The sequence below is a fragment of the Bacillus rossius genome, chromosome 1 (genome assembly GCF_032445375.1).
Source record: "Bacillus rossius redtenbacheri isolate Brsri chromosome 1, Brsri_v3, whole genome shotgun sequence".
In the NCBI taxonomy this organism is placed as follows: Eukaryota; Metazoa; Arthropoda; class Insecta; order Phasmatodea; family Bacillidae; genus Bacillus; species Bacillus rossius.
This window is the reverse complement of record NC_086330.1, coordinates 23,335,560-23,353,136: the sequence shown is the minus strand read 5'-3', so window position 1 is coordinate 23,353,136 and position 17,577 is coordinate 23,335,560. Positions and strand designations below refer to the sequence as shown.

At 37.2% G+C, this 17,577-nt stretch overlaps 2 protein-coding genes across 2 annotated transcripts in view; one reads left to right on the top strand and one right to left on the bottom strand.

Moving 5' to 3' along the window:
- The window catches only part of LOC134533085 (glutamate receptor-like), a 56,825-nt gene extending 47,516 nt beyond the window's left edge, over nt 1-9,309 (bottom strand). The window contains exon 1 of the mRNA XM_063370326.1: nt 9,057-9,309. Coding sequence (XP_063226396.1) covers nt 9,057-9,099 — 43 coding nt within the window. The 5' untranslated portion in view covers nt 9,100-9,309. The remainder of the gene's footprint in view (nt 1-9,056) is intronic.
- Nucleotides 5,062-17,329, top strand: LOC134533092 (probable small nuclear ribonucleoprotein Sm D2). The gene is made up of 4 exons (XM_063370335.1): nt 5,062-5,166; nt 10,721-10,841; nt 11,920-12,054; nt 16,963-17,329. Coding segments are annotated over exons 1-4 (381 nt in total). The 5' UTR covers nt 5,062-5,164; the 3' UTR covers nt 17,086-17,329.
- The last annotated feature ends 248 nt before the right edge of the window (nt 17,330-17,577 follow it).

Genomic DNA, 17,577 nt, shown 5'->3' with positions numbered 1-17,577 from the left:
TTGTCCCACTGCGAATTGTTTTAGAGGGATTTCTCCTAGTCTGACTTGATCATAGTCACAGGCATTTTAATTAAGGCCAGTGGCCGCGGTGACTGTTAATGAGGTTTGTTGTCTGCTCCGTGCTTGGTGTACCCGCCCGGAGTGGCTACGACGCACTTATTACATGTCGGGTAATTAGTAATTTCGTACTAATGGCTTTTCCCTTAATTGAATTATGGGTTCGAGCCTCCGGGGTTCTGTACCTTTAAGATTCATTACGTCTATTGGGGTCACGCCCGAGGCGCTCGCCTGACTCATTTCGGCTGGGCAAGGGGCGCGCTCCGAAAACGGGATACGCTACTGGCGGTGCGGAGCACGGGCTTAACGGCCATGGTCGGTACGACATCAAAGTATTGAAATAACTGCAGAATGACCGATCGGTGAAACACCGACACACATCTTGACCCGGCGCGGAGTGGTTGGAGACTGCCGAACATGGTCGCTTCGCAAGGGAGGGAAAGTTTTACCTCCTTTGTGACTCGGCGCCAAAAACTTACATTAACTTAATTTGCTCTATTATAAGCTAAAAATACATTACAGGTGCCCAATTAAAAGGTAGCACCTGGTAATTGGATGCTTAAGGCTTAACAATTGTTTCAGAGTATTTATTTATTCGAATTGTGGCATCAAGTTGGCGACTGTAAATTTACTTACATTGACGCTGTCCTCGCTGCCTGTTTTGGAAATTACACTAATTGAAAAGATTTAAAGAATTTTGATCTCAAGGGCGGGGTTGCTGGCCTCGTGGCTGCAGGCAGGGACGCATTGGCAAAGGGCCCCCCGGGCTGTTATGGCCTCCCAGGATGCCGTATTAGAGAAAACACACACGTACGTTTAACAGATTTATTACGTCGCACACGTTACACTTCTCTACGTCACATATGGCACTCTCACGCGACTGGCCGCATCATCGTCGACCTCCACTCAGCCTACACCACCCTCAATTGGCGGTACTCTTTACGGTCGCTCGATAGCCCGGCGGCTAGTACTTTAAGAGAGGTAGGTAACCCGGCGAGTTACGGAGACGAATGCTCGGGTGAGCGGCAAGCCCGTTTTTGCACACGTGGTTGATTTGTGCGGGACGTAACACGGGGTACACTAACGACTGGTTATACAAGTACACTTAACAAAGAAATATTACACTAGGGTCACTAAGGGCTAGTCCCGAGTTCGGGGTGAAGTTCAAGTGTCCCACTCAGGTGGTCACGTAAAGGCGGATAATCCGCGTGGTGGCGAGGGCCACGTTAAGCTGGGCACGAGCACGGAGGAATCCGGCGGGATATCTCGTCCGTGACCGTTGCACGTCCCAGGTGATGAATCGTCCTTAAACTTAGTCTCGCGTTCGGCACAGTGCCGCCCCGCGTGGGCGATGAACTAATTCCCCGAGCGGAGTTTTAATAGCATGAGGCGCAGGCGCCACGGCGGGCCGCCTAAATAATTGCACTACGTAGCACAGGAAAGACTCGGTGGTGAGTCACACATTTTAATGAAAGACCGCACGAGATATCGTACGGCCGGTTAGGGCCGACCGGGGAGCTGTTGAAAACATTTGACTATAATTACCAATTGATGTTAACATTGAGATTAGCGCGAAAGATGAATGCTCCCCGTGCGCTGGGCTGCCGGCCCTGGCGAGTGCTGGATGGCTACTGCCTCCTCTCCCTGGCGACCGGGCCAGGGAGGGGGAAAATTCTGCGGGAAACTGCGGAGCATGAGAAGGTGATTCCGGCCAGTTTTGTGAACGATATTGATTTACAAAATGATTTGTTAGTTAACAATAATTATTGGTTGTTTTAAAAGTTTTAATTTTGATTATTTTAGCAAATGCATGTACATAAACTACCTAGTCGCGCAATGCCACACCCGGCCGGGCGCCTTGCACACGTAGGAAGCTGTGACTAACGTCACGCCATTCGGGGCACTACACTACGTTGCACGCGCGGGCGTGTTCGTGGCACAGCACTGATCAGGTGTTGAGGACACATAATGGCCTGTGCTCTCAGAGGGAGCACCGACGACGGCGTCAACATATTGCCTCACTGTGAATTGTTTTAGTGGGATTTCTCCTAATCCGACTTGATCATTGTCACAGGCACTTTAATTAAGGCCGGTGGCCGTGGTGAACGTTAATGAGGTTTGTTGTCTGCTCCGTGCGTGCGGTGCTCGCACGGAGTGGCTACGATGCACTTGTCTAATGTCTGGTAATTAGTAATTTTGTCCAAATGGCTTTTCCCTTAATTTTTTTATGGGTTCGAGCTCCCTGGGTTCCGTGCCCTTAAGTTTCTTTACGTCTATTGGGGTCACGCCCGAGGCGCTCGCCTGACTCATTCCCGCTGGCCTAGGGGTGCGCTCCTAACATGGGATCGGGTACTTGCGGTGCGGAGCACAGGCTTAGAGGCCATGGTCGGTACGACGTCAGGACATCGACAGCTTAAGTGACTAGAAAAGGCCACGATGGATGTCGTCAATAAAATTGTTTCTTTTGTCCCATGGAAGTCTGGCCCTTTCTGTTTTACCATTTGGGGTGAGGGGGGCTTACGTAAATTATGTATATGTCCTATGGGGGTTGCGTTATGTATGTACTGCCGTCCGCCGCGGTCTCGTGTTCGAGGTCGGGCGCAGGTCCTAGCGGGGTGGCTGGCTTTCTTAGAGATTTCTGTTCCGGGAGGGCGCCAGGTTAGCTCGGTGTCTAACCGTATGATCATCGTGGGTTCGTTGCCCCAGCGTGGTCCGCTAGAACCGTCGGCGGTGATGGAATTTGTTTCCTGATTAGGTTGGGTTGTTTAGGTTAATTTACATACACTGTTCTGGTTGTTCTACGGGTCGCACGTCACGCACGGGAGGTGCGGGGTGGACGTTTTATTGTTCACGATTTACACTGGTTCATTACATTGGGCGCGAGGTCTACTCGGCGGTACATGACTGCCAATGAGGCGTCGGAACACGTAGAAGTTTTGATTACACTATTATTACAATTACACTTGACAAAATGGCACTCTGTGGTGCTTTTACGTACACGATTACACTGCACACGTTATCTGAGAGGGACACCTGCGTGCCTCTACGTGTGTTTACTTATTAAGTCCTCACGCCAGTAGCAGTTGAGGGAGAGTGTTCGATTAGCATCGGCTAAGCTCGTAATCGGTAACTTGCGACGCGCGGGCCCACCTGTGTGGACCGCGGCTCGCTACTAAATTAAAACACGTTCAAGTTTAGATGTAGGCTGTGCCTGTGCACTGGGCGATTAACTAAAGTTCTGGGGTGGTGGGAGACAACCCGTACCGTATACTGCACGGCCCCACGTAATGCTTTGTGTGGGGCGTGTTAAATTGACGCGGCTGGGTTAGGCCCTACACCGGAAAAGGACCGGGCGCACACGGGGAGTATTTAAAAAAAGGTTTTGGTTGTGACTATAATTACCAGATGGACGTTCGGTGAAACAAAGAGATGCTGGCTCCCCGTGGGACGTGCGTCCGTCCCGGTCCGCGAGTCGCGCTGTACTGGCGTCTGGCCCTGGCGCGAGGGCAGGGGTGAGCTCCCTGTCGTGCCAGAGTTTCTAAAGTTCCGTTATTCGTAAAAAAGTACATTAATAATAAAAAGCAAGTGGCTCTAAATTCATACAATAAAACTTAATGATTAACTTAATATCTATATATGTTTTAGAATTGACATTTAATAAGTTTTCTAAAATAAGTTTGAATATTAGAGTCCAGCTGGAGACTGTCTGTTTCTTGATAACTACTCCAGTGGTGAATGATAATGCTAATTTGGGGCGGTTTGCGTTACGTCACACGTTTCACTACTGAATTTAGGCTGAAGGCCGCAAGGGTTGCACTCACAGCTGTTTTAGTAGAAAACTACACGTGAGTGACCAGGGCACTCCTACGTCGCACTCTATTAATTAGGGGCTTTTGTTTGCTTTTGATTACTTTATTATTGTGTGGGGAATTTCGTAGGCACGGGGAGTGCGTTGCATGCGTAATTAAAATGGTTCGCTATTCTCTACCTTGGGCTGCGGTCCGCTCACTTGACTCAGGTGGGCCATGGCTAGGGGTGCTTTCCGTTAGCGTAGCCGAGTACTGGCGGGTGCAGGTCGGGCTTTGGGGTGGCCTTCGGCCGTACGATGTCAGTACATCAAGTATGTATAAGTTTTAACAATAAGTAAATCAGTCACCACTAACAGTGAGTATTATTTTAAACCTTGGCTCTTGTGTAATTAAGGTGCAGTTGGAGTCCAAATATAACCCAGCGGGTAGTTTTTTAGGCAGGCTAGATGCAGTGGGGTCAGTAACGGGCCAAGCATTGGAGATGGCCTGGTCAAACGATCAATGAACCCTAAGATCTCTTCAAACTGTGCTACCAGCACCGGAGTTGGCACAGACGTGTTAATATCGGTTAAGGAATACAATTGTTCTGGCGCTGCACGAGACAGCATCTGCTATTGCCGGTGGGTCAAACTGGACTGCGTGTCTACTGGCAAAAACTATAAATACACTTCTTCTGTTCTGCAAGCCTGGAAGTAGTGCAAGCAATACTATCAATTCAAATATAATAAGTGGCCTGTCTTTTTTTGCATACCTGAAAGGACAAACATATTCAACCCTATAAAATCTATAACACAGTACAAACTGGAAATAGAATAGTCTGCAGTCGGTCTTGTCTTCGCACTTCTACAACAGCGGACGATACTTGGATCCGTCTTTGTATATAGCCTAGTCAGTTCTACATTTGTAAATAAATTGTACGGCTATTTTATATTTTGCACCGCAGGGACTTATTATAATGTCATTTTGCAGCATTATAAATTTTGCTTTAACTTTGGTGTTGAAGTTTAGATTTATTCTGACTTTTATTAATACACGTCTATATTGACGTTTTTATTCATGCTATTGACGACTTTGTTAATTTGCGTGTGTAAGTTTTAATAAGTCATGTATTAAAAATTATATTTTAATAAAAAGATTGTAAAATTTATCTAGGGTGTAAATGCTTTTAAGCACATAGTGTACGTTATCTACGGTGTTTATTTTTGCTGAATAAAAAAGTAGTAATAATAATATTGTGAGAGGCTGCGCTGGGTTTGCCGGTTTTTATTTTTGTGAATTGTATTGAATTAATTACAAAAATGTAAGTGATCTATAACATTTTATCATTATAATGGTTATTTTTAATAAGCTTACTTAATATCAATTGATAAGTTCTTTCAAGCACTTTTAGATATATGTAGTAGCATCAACATGCGGTTCAATCGACTGCCAAATGTTTTCTGAGATTTATATATTTCTTATAGATTGAATGCAGTTTGAGTTTTGTCTATAAAACAAACCAAATTAAATGTAATTAACTGTAATTGTTTTATAATGTATTGACTAAATGAACATTAATAGTTGTTTTACATTTTAAAATGTTTAACAAATGGCAAAGAAAAAAAACTTTTTCTGAGAAATTCGATATTTTAAAAGCTGTGCCGTGAACAAATGTATTTAAATTCGTTCTGGATTGAAGACATTTAATACTGTGGAGGACTGTGAAGACTAGGGAAAGGAGAATATTATTGTAAAACTGCTTGAAATCGCTTTCATTTAACCCTTCACACAATAAGATAACTTTCAATATGGGAAAAATATTCAGTGCATTATTTTAGAAGTTTTTTAACTTTTGTGATAGTTTCTTACCACCTTCATAGAATTGTTGAACAATTATTAATAAAACATAGGCTACACTATATTGTAGAAAAAACATGTATAATATAATTATATTTAAATATAGTAATACATTCTGTTTGTTTTATGTACTTAAAACATTTTCTGTCTTCCTCAATTTTATTCTCATAATGTACACATTATTCTAGTTTTGTTTTTTTTTTACCCCCAGATGTCAGTTGCTGTAATTAAATCTAATTCTGTTAAAATGATTTCGGTTAATAGAGTATTGTATGACAAATGGTGTTTACCTGTAACCATTTAAATTTTTGAGTGCTTACTACATGATGATTGTCATATTTCAAGTTATATAGTATATCACATTGAAAAATTAATTATAGGTGGTGTGGCCAGTGGTACCAACTAATTAAAAATGTCAAAATTTAATTTAGAATAGCTAGATAACTTTATAGTCACAAGTAGTTTGTCTGCTTTTTGGTTAAATAAATTATTTCTAATGGGATAAATGACTGCTCCTCACACTTCCGTTACGACTTGAATTAGAGTGGCCTAGATCTGTGTTAAGAGGCCGTGTCACAAATTTGCGCTCCTATCTATATTAATGTTATTTTAAAAGGCAGTTTTTCTCAAAGTCTATAAGAGGTAGGGGCCGGAAATTTTGCCTACTGAAAGTATACAATACATTTAACATAACCGCTTTTTTCAAATTTATTTATTATATCATATATTATTTCTGTGATGAAAATAATATTATCAATATTTTGATTTGTCCAGATACATTGAAATTTTGCTTATATTTATAATTATTTAGCAAAAACTGAAAACGCCATTGAAATGTATTGCACATTACCTTCCGATCAGTGTCTTCATGATCATGATGGGTTTATAAACCTGGGTGTAATCAAGTCTTTAACTATTACATGACAACATTTATACTTAATAATTTGGAGATATGCCTTTTCTATCCTCAGCCCCTGAGCTTTTACTATCTGGTCTGGCGACCGACCTGACACTCTTCAACCACCCCAGGGGTCTCCGATTACACATCTTATCAAAAAAAAAAAAAACCTGTTCGTTCATTTGTTTTTGTGTTTGAGCGAAGGTTTACTTCTCCATTAGTGCCACAGAATTCACACATTTATGCCAAGGGAATATTCCGCTGATGTGACGCCATACGAATGTATTATTCGCGACCATACAACTTTTTTGTTTGTCATCGGGAAAATGACGCCGCAGTTTGATTTTTTGTGGTGATATAAAATAAATTTTCTTGGAATGTTCATTTTAAATTGAGCATTTTTAAATGTCAGCGTAGAATATGCTTATCTGCCCATTTTGTTTCTTTCCATAATAATGAGTAAAGTTAACATTGTCATAGACATTTTATTATATTCGTTTGCCGTCCAAGTACAAATGTCACACTATATCGCACGTAATTATATTTTTTTACTAATTTGTTAGTTGTCATTTTATTTAAGTTATAAATAACATTAATAAAAATTATTACTTAATAGTCCAGAATAGAGATTGAGTTATTATTCATTTAATAGGGGTTTAAAATATGGTACTACATACATATTTATATTATCTTGTTGTCTTCTTTGTAACTTTAATGGAAGAATGGCATTTGGTATGTATGTTAACTCACAATGAAAATACTTCAGAAGTACTCAATTAACAGTGAACAACCTAGGGCCTATACTAATTTCATTATGTTCATGAAATATAATTGATATTACTAATAATGAACTGTATGTGTTTTGCGTAGAGATATCGTACGAACTGTATGTGGTACAGACCAACATTAGCTAAGACTCTGTAAATAAGTAATTTCAGTTAATGTGTAGAGAATATTTAAAGTTAGAAATAATGATATATATAAAACAATGCAGAGTTATCAGCATAAAAATAGAAGTTGTTTTTACGTAGCGCCTACTGGAATGTATATTTTGTGTTGAATTATGTGGTATGATTAGTATTCTCTTATTGTAAGTGTGTTTTGTTAAAATCTTATAAAACATCACTTACTGTTGAAGTATTTTCATTTTTTTTTTGTGATGATCTTACTTAAACAAGTTTTAATTATATTACACATGTATATTTTAAAAGCATTTTAATGTATACTTATAGAATTGTAATAGGCTTTATACGGACTCTCACGATGCATGTGAGCATCTATAATTAATAGAGACCGGAAAAATTCGCGGATTCATTCGGCGATAGGCTAGAAGTCAAATACATATACCTTTTAGATGATTTTGCTATTGGCTTACTGTTCATCTGGACGAATCTCAACCAATTATAAAACACCAACCAAAGAAGGATCGAATCACAGACAAACAAGCTGAGACGACTAACAAGTCAGCAGCAAATGAACTGCCATTATTTGCCCGAGTGTACAGGGGAATGTGCAGTCTATCCTGAAGGCCGTCGAAACCGCGAATTTTTCCGGTCCCTAATCTACATCAATATTATGGCCGTTTCACAAGATCAAATATTTATTGAATTAAATCTGTTGCATTCATTGTACATGATTTTCGATATGTACATTGAATTCAATACAAATTGAAGATGTTACTCAACTAAGCTTATTCTTATTAACTTATAAGTATTTTGTTTGTTCAGTACATAAAAGTAAAAGATTCGTTATTATTTAAATAATGAGCATCTTTAAGCAATAACGTTTTCAAAATATTTACATAAACATAATGGAATATATTTTTTAAATACTTTATATCTACGATAACATCAACGGCAGTATTATGTAATGAATGAGGTAATGAAATATCTTGAAAGGATATTTTCTTCTCTGTAAAGTAAATTTGTAATGCAGCCCTCTTAATGTTAGTCTTGTGAGTTATTTCGTCTTCTAATATGCTACAGCAATGTATAAAATTAAGTTTTGTTAGTGTTTTAGTCTTGTGTAATGTTAAAGTGTAATGTGATAAATTCAATAATTTTTTTGTATGTTCGTATTCATAAAGGTAGGCTACATATCGTATTAAGATAAATAGTATAATATTTGTAAATTTAAATTCTTTGAAACAACGTCGATAAGAGGTTCACCTACCTCTGTTAAACTGTATGATGGTGCATTGTAAAAAAATTAGGTAGTCTGACTTAAGTGAGATTGTATTTAGATTGTGTGTGATGCATATGCAATATCTAAGCATATGCATTTATGTTATTATCCTTTTAAAACGTTACATGATGAATTTCGTATACTTTTTAATGTCAACTAACATTATTTATCACGGACTATTACATCCAGATAAAGAATAATTACCACATGTTTGAAGATTAATTGTATTCCGATACGTTTAAAGTATTAAAATTTTTAGATTCGACTCATACCATAGTTGTATAAGTGAGGTTTCTTGATTCTGAATCCCTGCATCCGCAATTTCCTAGTGAGCCGCCGGTCAGATTGTCATCCTCTCAGATTGTCGAGGAACCAGATACATTTTTCGTCGAGTAAACTCGAGCTGTCAACCTTCCCACTAATCCTGTGATAAGGGTATATATAGTAGCTTTATCACGCGCTGCGGCTACAGTTCCTTCGGTTGAAAAAGCCACTAAATCTCACTGTTAAAAGAGAGAACTTCTAGAGCAGAATATTGGAAGTAAACATTTACTGACACGGCCTCTTAACCATGTGATTAGTAGCTCATGGCTGCTACAAAAACCTCTACTCGCTTTTAGTGTTTACATGCTGGTCACATATTTAACTTTTATTAGAAAAGGCTAGTTCCTAAATTAGAGTGCATCATAATCAGCTTGTAAATGGTTTCTAACAATATTAATGATGGGGAACAAAAATATAATTAATGACTAGTATGATTTAAATTAGCTATAATTTCAGTAGGAAATGCTATTAACAGCTTAAGAGCTTTTATCAGTTTACAGATTTAAAACATCGTCTTGTCATTTGTAAGAAGGGGCTAACCTACAAAACATAAACTTTTCAGGAGAGCAGAAAAACAAAATGAGCACACTGTAATGCATCACTGTATTTTAATTATTTATGGTTAGCCCCTGTCATATCTTAAAAACTATTAGAGATACAGTTATCCCCTTCTTACAGACCATGAAGGATGAAAGAAAACATGTATTTCTGCAGTTAACTCATTTTAAACAAAAATGTAAGATGGCCCCTTCTTACAAATGACAGACGACATGTAAACATGTTTATTTTTACTTTTTTCATGATGGTACCAAAAATGGGGTCGTCCATTAATCACGTGATGTTTTTTTAGCAAATTTTTAACCCCCCCTCCCCCCTAGTGATTTGTGGTGAGGTTTTAGACTACCCCCCCCCCCCTCCCCCCCCCCCCCCCAATAAATCACGTGTATTTTTTTGGTACAAAATATTTTTAAAAATTTCAGAATATTATCTTTAAATATAGGTATAATCTAATTTAATTCTGGAAAATTAAGCACAGCATGTATATTCGGCACCAAAATCACAGTCTTACTGGCGACTGGCAAGCAGAGCCGGGCGGGGATATTGTTGCCTGGCTACGGCGAGTCAAGGTCACGCGTCGCTTTTCGATTTAGTAAAAATCGCACGAAAAAATAAATACACGTGATATCTCTGTACCCCCCCCCCCCCCCCCCTTTTGTGATATTTCGTGATTTTTCCCGAACACCCCCCCCCCCCCCCCCCCCTTCGAGCCTCACATGATTAATGGACAATCCCAATGGTCAAAGAAACACGTTCATTATAACTACATTTATGAAACATGCACATCAGCTGTATTTATTTTAATTAATGTTAATAATTATTCACTAATGAATGTTCAGTCGTGTCCCTAGGAAGCAGGGACAACACATAACTGGCCATAAAGGTTAAGGTCACCTTCTAGGGGGTTGCGACAATGCGCGATTAAGGAAACTTCCCTTTGCTAACCTTGGGCATAGCCTAGCTGTCAAAAATATATATTGCCTGCATCTCAAGAGTTATTGTAGTGCCATTGTGCATGGGTGGGTTAGTAAGGTGGGTTTGCTTGGTACTCTAGGTCTCTGCTCACGAAACCCAAGTCGGAAATGACACCAGAGGAGCTGGCGAAGAGAGAGGAGGAAGAGTTCAGCACTGGTCCGCTGTCTGTTTTAACACAGTCCGTGAAGAACAACACGCAGGTAGGTCTGTGCAGGCCAGCTGGTGTGCCCCCTCCCCCCACCCTTCCCAGCCCCGGAGCTCTCGAGCTTGAAGGCAATGCAAAACTGTAGTAGCATTTACTGGAATGATGTTGCTGGAGTAAAGGGATAAACAGGCTGAACTCGATAGTTTCAATTTTTGTTTTTGCTAGTTTGTCTGTGTTATTAATACATACAGAACATCTTGAATTTTTTGCATTCATTGTTTTAATATTTTTCTATATAGTGTGTGCTGCAAATTTTTCATAGGTGACATTCATATTTAATTTAATTCAAATCAAGATGCTTAGGCAGAAATTATTATTGTAATTTTGTAAATTGTGCTGCGAGATCAAGTTTTGGGTTCACACATAAGTGACATACACCTGTTTGAAATCAGGATTTCATATTTTAGAAACACATAGTGAGTACTGCTTGGAAAACATTTCTGAGAAAATTTAAATCAGTATGAGCTGTGGTATGAAGAGTACCTATGCCTGACCTACCAATTATGTTAAACCATAATATACTTAGTATATAATTTTTTCCATTTCATATTCATTAGACAGTTATTGGCAAATAACATCATGATACTTAGTGTTTGAGTTGAACCTGAAATATTGATTTTTTTTGTACTCTTTTCAACATAACATTGAAAGTTAATCAGGACAAATTGCTTGCAGTTATGCAATAGGAAACCAACAGCAATTTCTTAAATTTTTTGTTCTTGGTTTAAAAGAAAAAAATTTTTGACCGGGATCTTTCGACATACTAAATTAAAACAGCAAACATCAAGTAGGTATCACAGAATCAATGTATACATGACCGTGCTTCAGGATAAAGTTGGCTACGTGATACAGAGCAGTTACCATAAAATGTTATAAGCAAGGCTGTAGAAAAAAAAACAAGTTGGTTCCTGTTTGAAAAAAAAAAACTGGCTTTAATTTCCTTAAGATGGTTATGAATTTTTTTCCTTGTGTGTACTCGCCTATGCTCCGACTTTTCTGTCCTGAAATCCAGTATGTATTTTGTATCTCCAAGAACACAGTGCAGCGAGGAAGTGTTTGAACTGTGTGCGCAGGTGCTGATCAACTGTCGCAACAACAAGAAGCTGCTGGGGCGAGTGAAGGCCTTCGACCGCCACTGCAACATGGTCCTGGAGAACGTGAAGGAGATGTGGGTCGAGATGCCTCGCACCGGCAAGGGGAAGAAGAAGGTACACTTTCAAGCGCGCAGTTTACATGGTAGCTCGTGCTGGTGCACTAGCTGGTACAGTTATTTCAGGATGTGTTTTTTTTTTTTTCATTACTTTCATCGATCAGACTCTTATGCCACAATTTTTATGAAAAATTTTTAAATTGGCTCAAACATAAAAGACTAGGCAGAATGTTCAGCTTTAAAAATTGTGCCATGCAGGTCCTTTTAATTTTTGTTATAAAATATCAATTTTTATTCTGGCTTTACATCAACTAGACGTTACTGTTTTCTGATATTTAATTAGATTTTTACACTAGCTAAACCCGGCTATGCTTTGCTGTGGCTCAGTCTGATATGAAATGATTGGTGAATGTAGATTCACTGAGAAAACACATTCAATTTTATACCCTGCTTTGCATTGCTGTGGCTATGCTGTGGAATGAAAGGAAAGGAAGAAAAAAAAATATTTTTTTTTTTCACATAAAATCATTTTTTATTTTAAAGCTAGTGGATGGACTACATTTTTTGTTTGTCTGTTTAAAGATCAGATGGTTTACAGACTCTTGAGCATGCGACGTATAACTGTCCATGAGAGAAGCATTCGTTTTCTAATTTAAAACAGCACACTTGTAAAGATTGCCCTTGCGCTTTATTGATAGTCATAGCCGTTTGAATTCCAATGATATGTTGGTCTGAATGAGTGGTATTCGTAGAAGTAGTACTTCTTTACCTTTATTAGGTCCAATCGGAATTGTTGCTTCAATTAGATTCATAATTTTTTTTAACTACAGTACTAATCGTGTGCCATGGCACATAACTTTGGCTGATTGATGTTTCTTAGTAATATAATTGCATTCCAATTTTCAAAGTAAGAATACGTGAGGGTAATCTAGTAACATCAGGTGAATTAAGAAATTCCGTTAGAAAATTCACGACTTCACTTTGGTTTATCACAGAGTCAATGGATTTGTATTTCACTGTTTCACCTGCTATTCTGTTTAGAATTATCTTGTTTATATAGTGTGTGTTGATATTTTTAGCTGCTAGAATGGCTCTCCAGCTTAACCACATATGTGATTTCGATAATTTGTTTCGATGCTTTGGAAGGCCTTGTCTACTAATCTTCTTTTGAATTCATGATATTGAAAAAATTAGATGGGAAGGTGATGTTTCCTGTTTTTGCTTGTAGGTACAGTGCTGTTACTGACTTCTAGTAATTGTTTGGAAAATATGTTAGCTGTTGGATCAGTTTGAAGCTGAACTCTCATATTTGTTGTTAAATGCAGTTTTTTGATTGTACTCCAAAAAGTTGAATATTTCTAACAGGCATCAATTCATCAACTAGTGTTGAGCGAGATTTAACTGGAAGCATTTGTCTGAAGTCACAGGATAGTAACACCAGTGCTCCACCAAATTGAATCTGATTATTTCTCAAGTGTTTCTATTATCATCAAATGTTTCCAATGACTTCATATGAGCCAACAGTGAAACACTTACAAAAGACGGCTTTAAAAGTCATTATTCTTTTTTTACGCATGCACATTCCAAGGAGAATATATTCATTCCATGAAGAGTCTGATCTCCTTTCTTGCCAGACTTTCCAGAGAAAATTAGGTTCTAAACTACCTATTAGCAGAATGTGAATAAAATTTATACAAATTTTATTAAAACTTTTTACCTTTTCTAAAAATGCTCAGACTATGTGTTTATTTCTAACCGAACACCATATCAACAAAATTCATGCTTCTTTGAAGATGACGGACAATCCGGAATTTTTAAAAAAATATATTATGAAAACACTTGTGTATTGAAATGCAACTTTGTGTCAAAATTTAAAGTCAATTGATCAACTACTTTTTGAGTTTAGTGAGCACAAACATACAGAGGCTGAATTTATATATAAACACTCACACACACTCACACTCACACACATACTTACACTCAACCACTCTCTCTCTCACACACACACACACTCACGCATACTCTCACACACTCACACATACATATATTTATATATATATTAGCCTCTGCAAAATTTGAAGTTGTGTATGGTGATGGTGCTTACTTGTCAGGTAAGACATGTATAGTGTTTGACAGTTATTTGTTATATATGTGTTTTGCTTGTGTATAATTAATAATGTATGTTAACCTGAGAGTGTTCCTTTTAGAATTTTTTTTCAGTATTCTAAGTGTAATTTTTCCCTGATAAACAAATTAAATGTTAAATTGAGGGCTATATGATATGTAAACATTAAAAACAAATCTGGAATGTGTAACATTTTATACTTACCGGTACTTTGTTTTTGCATTAAAATTTATTTGTTGTACACATCTTTATATTCCATATATTATAATTAAATTAATTACAGTAGAACCCTGTTATAATGTTCCTGCATATAATGTTTTCCTGCTTATAATGTCATATTTTTAAAGTCCCAATATTTCCCCCATAAGGACAATGTATTTATTTCCTGCATATAACGTTCATAAATAGTGTAATTTCCTGCTTATAATGTTTGCTTTCTAACATTCAATAAATGGGGGGAAAAATGTTTTAAAACCAAATTATTCCAACACTTACGATAAAAAGTTTCCTTTATGTATGTTTATGTTTACAATCGCTGCCATACAATACATGAAGTTTGTTAAAATACAATTTTATGCAATATACTGAAGGTACACAATGTTCATAGTTACGTGTCAGTTGGCACCATTAGTCAACTCTTCTCTTCCTTGCCATTCCAGTGGGTATTCAGTAGGGCTGTGCAAATGTGACTTTTTCAATGCAAATCAAATGTGAATCAAATAATTGCAAATATTTGCAAATAGCGAATAATTTGCGAATATTTTTTAATTAAGTTCTAAGTATAAATCTGAATAATTACAGTAAAAATTTGGCATATTATAAATTGTTGTTTAAAAGAATAATGTTCTTTAGCTTTATATACATTTTTATTACTCAAGTAACATGTAAATTTGTATGTCTCTTCTAATGTTTTAGTAATAAAACACAATCAGTGGTATAGAAATGTCTTCATCAAAAGCCAAGCCTACACCTTGCCATCAACATTACGTAAATTATAGTGCAAAAAGACCAATTCCTTTACATGTTCTGGATCCAGGCATTGCCTCTTGGAAGTGACAATGTTCCCAGAAGCAGAAAAACAACGTTCTGAACTTCACTTCGTCTTCTGAAAATTAAAAACGGCAAAAAAAGTTTATGAAAGTAAACAGATATTCGAATATCATTTTTATTTTCCGCAATAAATAGTCAAGCGATCACCAATCGATATATCAAAGAGTTGTTTATTAAAACTGCTCCTAAGCATGGTCAATACTCCGTTCTCAGAGTCTTTTGGAATCAAATGTGTCAAGGCAAAATAATTTTTAATGAATTTTGTTTATCGTGTCTTTTTAATTTTATCTAATTATTTACGTAACATTTTCGGTAGTTTAAAAAGCGATTGCGCTGGAGCAATTCTAGCAACACAATTCTCTGGCCATGGGCCGCTCTGCTGGCCATAACCACAAACGGACACGTTTTCTTTTTTGCTGTAGCCATGATGGCAGCTGTGTTTACTTTTCTATGGTTAAAAAAAAATTCTCTAGATTTGTATTAGTAAAATTAATAGAATGGTGATCAAAGAGTATGTGTGCATTAGTTTTTAAAGGTTATTATTGAAAGCTGATGCGCTGGCATTGTTTAAAATAGTTTTACACTTTTATATGGCACATGGCTCACCCAAAAATTGTGTTGACAACTGGATATAATAAATTAATTATGCTAAACATCACGTAAAGTTTGTATTTAAATCGTAAGCATTTATGATAATTTTCACGCTACATTGTCTTTAACTGTTCTCAGCATGCCCATTTACCTAACCTAAAATTTGATGCAAGTAAAGGTCTGCTTACAGTTTTTTTTCTTCCATTAAGTCTCTCGGGAAAATGATTTCTCGAGGTTCGACATAATATTGTATCACACGTTTTGTCAAACAAAAGTAATATTTTAATACATTCGAAAACTTTTGAATATTTGAAATTTTCAAATACCTAATTTGGTTTTGAATGTGAATCGAATCAAATATTTGATTTGCATGAATATTTGCAATTTCGAATATTTGCACACCCCTAGTATTCAGATGCACCTACATAGTCCTACGATATTTAAGTTGCCAACCATTGAGCGAGGGCATAACTAAAAGTGTTTTCTATTGCTTACAAATATTTTTTTTTTTTCATTCATACATAGGAATCCCAAAATTAAACATTTTCAGGTGGCGAAGGAGTATACGTTCTCACTCTTAATGTTGTCATCATGAATTGTCAGACAATTTTACAAAAAATGTGGCAGTGTATCTTTAAAGACAAACAAAATTTAACCAGGGAACAAGACGAAGTTGAAAAATTGTTGGCTTGTTTCAGAAAATTCATGTATCAAGAATACCTACTAACTTTGTTTTTAACATTAAAGTTGTTTACATAGCTTGGTGAGTCCATTGGTACAAAGCTCGAACATTGTTAAGTGCTAAATTTAGATTTCCTGCTTATAACGTTTTCCTGCTTATAATGTTTTTTTCTTGTGCTCCCTTGAAAAACATTATAACAGGGTTCTACTGTATTTGTAAGTTACAATATTGTGATATTTTTAACCTAATGAAACCTAGTATTCTAATTCTCATAATTCACCCAATGCATACCTTTTACACACCTCCAAGGTGTAACAACCGGGTATAGAATTGCAGTTACGCCTACCAGTAAATTATTTGGTCATAGTGACTTGATAGAACTACTTCTGGTAGGAAGAGTTGCTATTTGGTTGTAGTTTGGATGCAGGAATCGCAAAAGATACGGCTCTTGCGAACAAAACCAAATTGTTTGACTTCGTACCTCTGGTTCTGTGTTGTTTATGAACAATTCTTTGCAGTCGAAGCCAGTGAACAAAGACCGCTTCATCTCGAAGATGTTCCTGCGAGGAGACTCTGTGATTCTGGTGCTCCGAAACCCGCTGGCCACAACCGCTCCAGCGACCGCCGCTGCCGCCACGTAACTGCAGGACCGTTCACTCTGCAGTGCAGCGTCACACGTGCTACTGCAGTTTTAATCTCCCAGACATTTACACACTACCTGTGTGTTCCAAAAGTTGACATTCTTTACATTTTGTGTTCTTTTTTTTAGGACGTGACTATTCAGTTGTCATTGATAGGTGAATGTATGAAATTTGTAATAGTCTGGTACATATTGCAGTATACATTTTAAGTATTAATAATAAAAGCTGTTTGTGTCTACCCAAAGCTTGTTAGTTATCACAATTTTTTAATGTATTAGTTCTTTATTGTCCATTATTACCTGGCATTTGAACTGGAGCAGATAGCGAGGAGGTGTATCTAATCTAATGTGAATATTTATTATATAAATTTCATTAATTTTTATTTTATCAAGAATCAATGTTTGTTGAAACATTTATAGAAAAAAACAGTTTATTAAAATTCCACTTAATAAAATTTCCTGCATAGTAAGTTTAAAAAAATTTAGAACATAA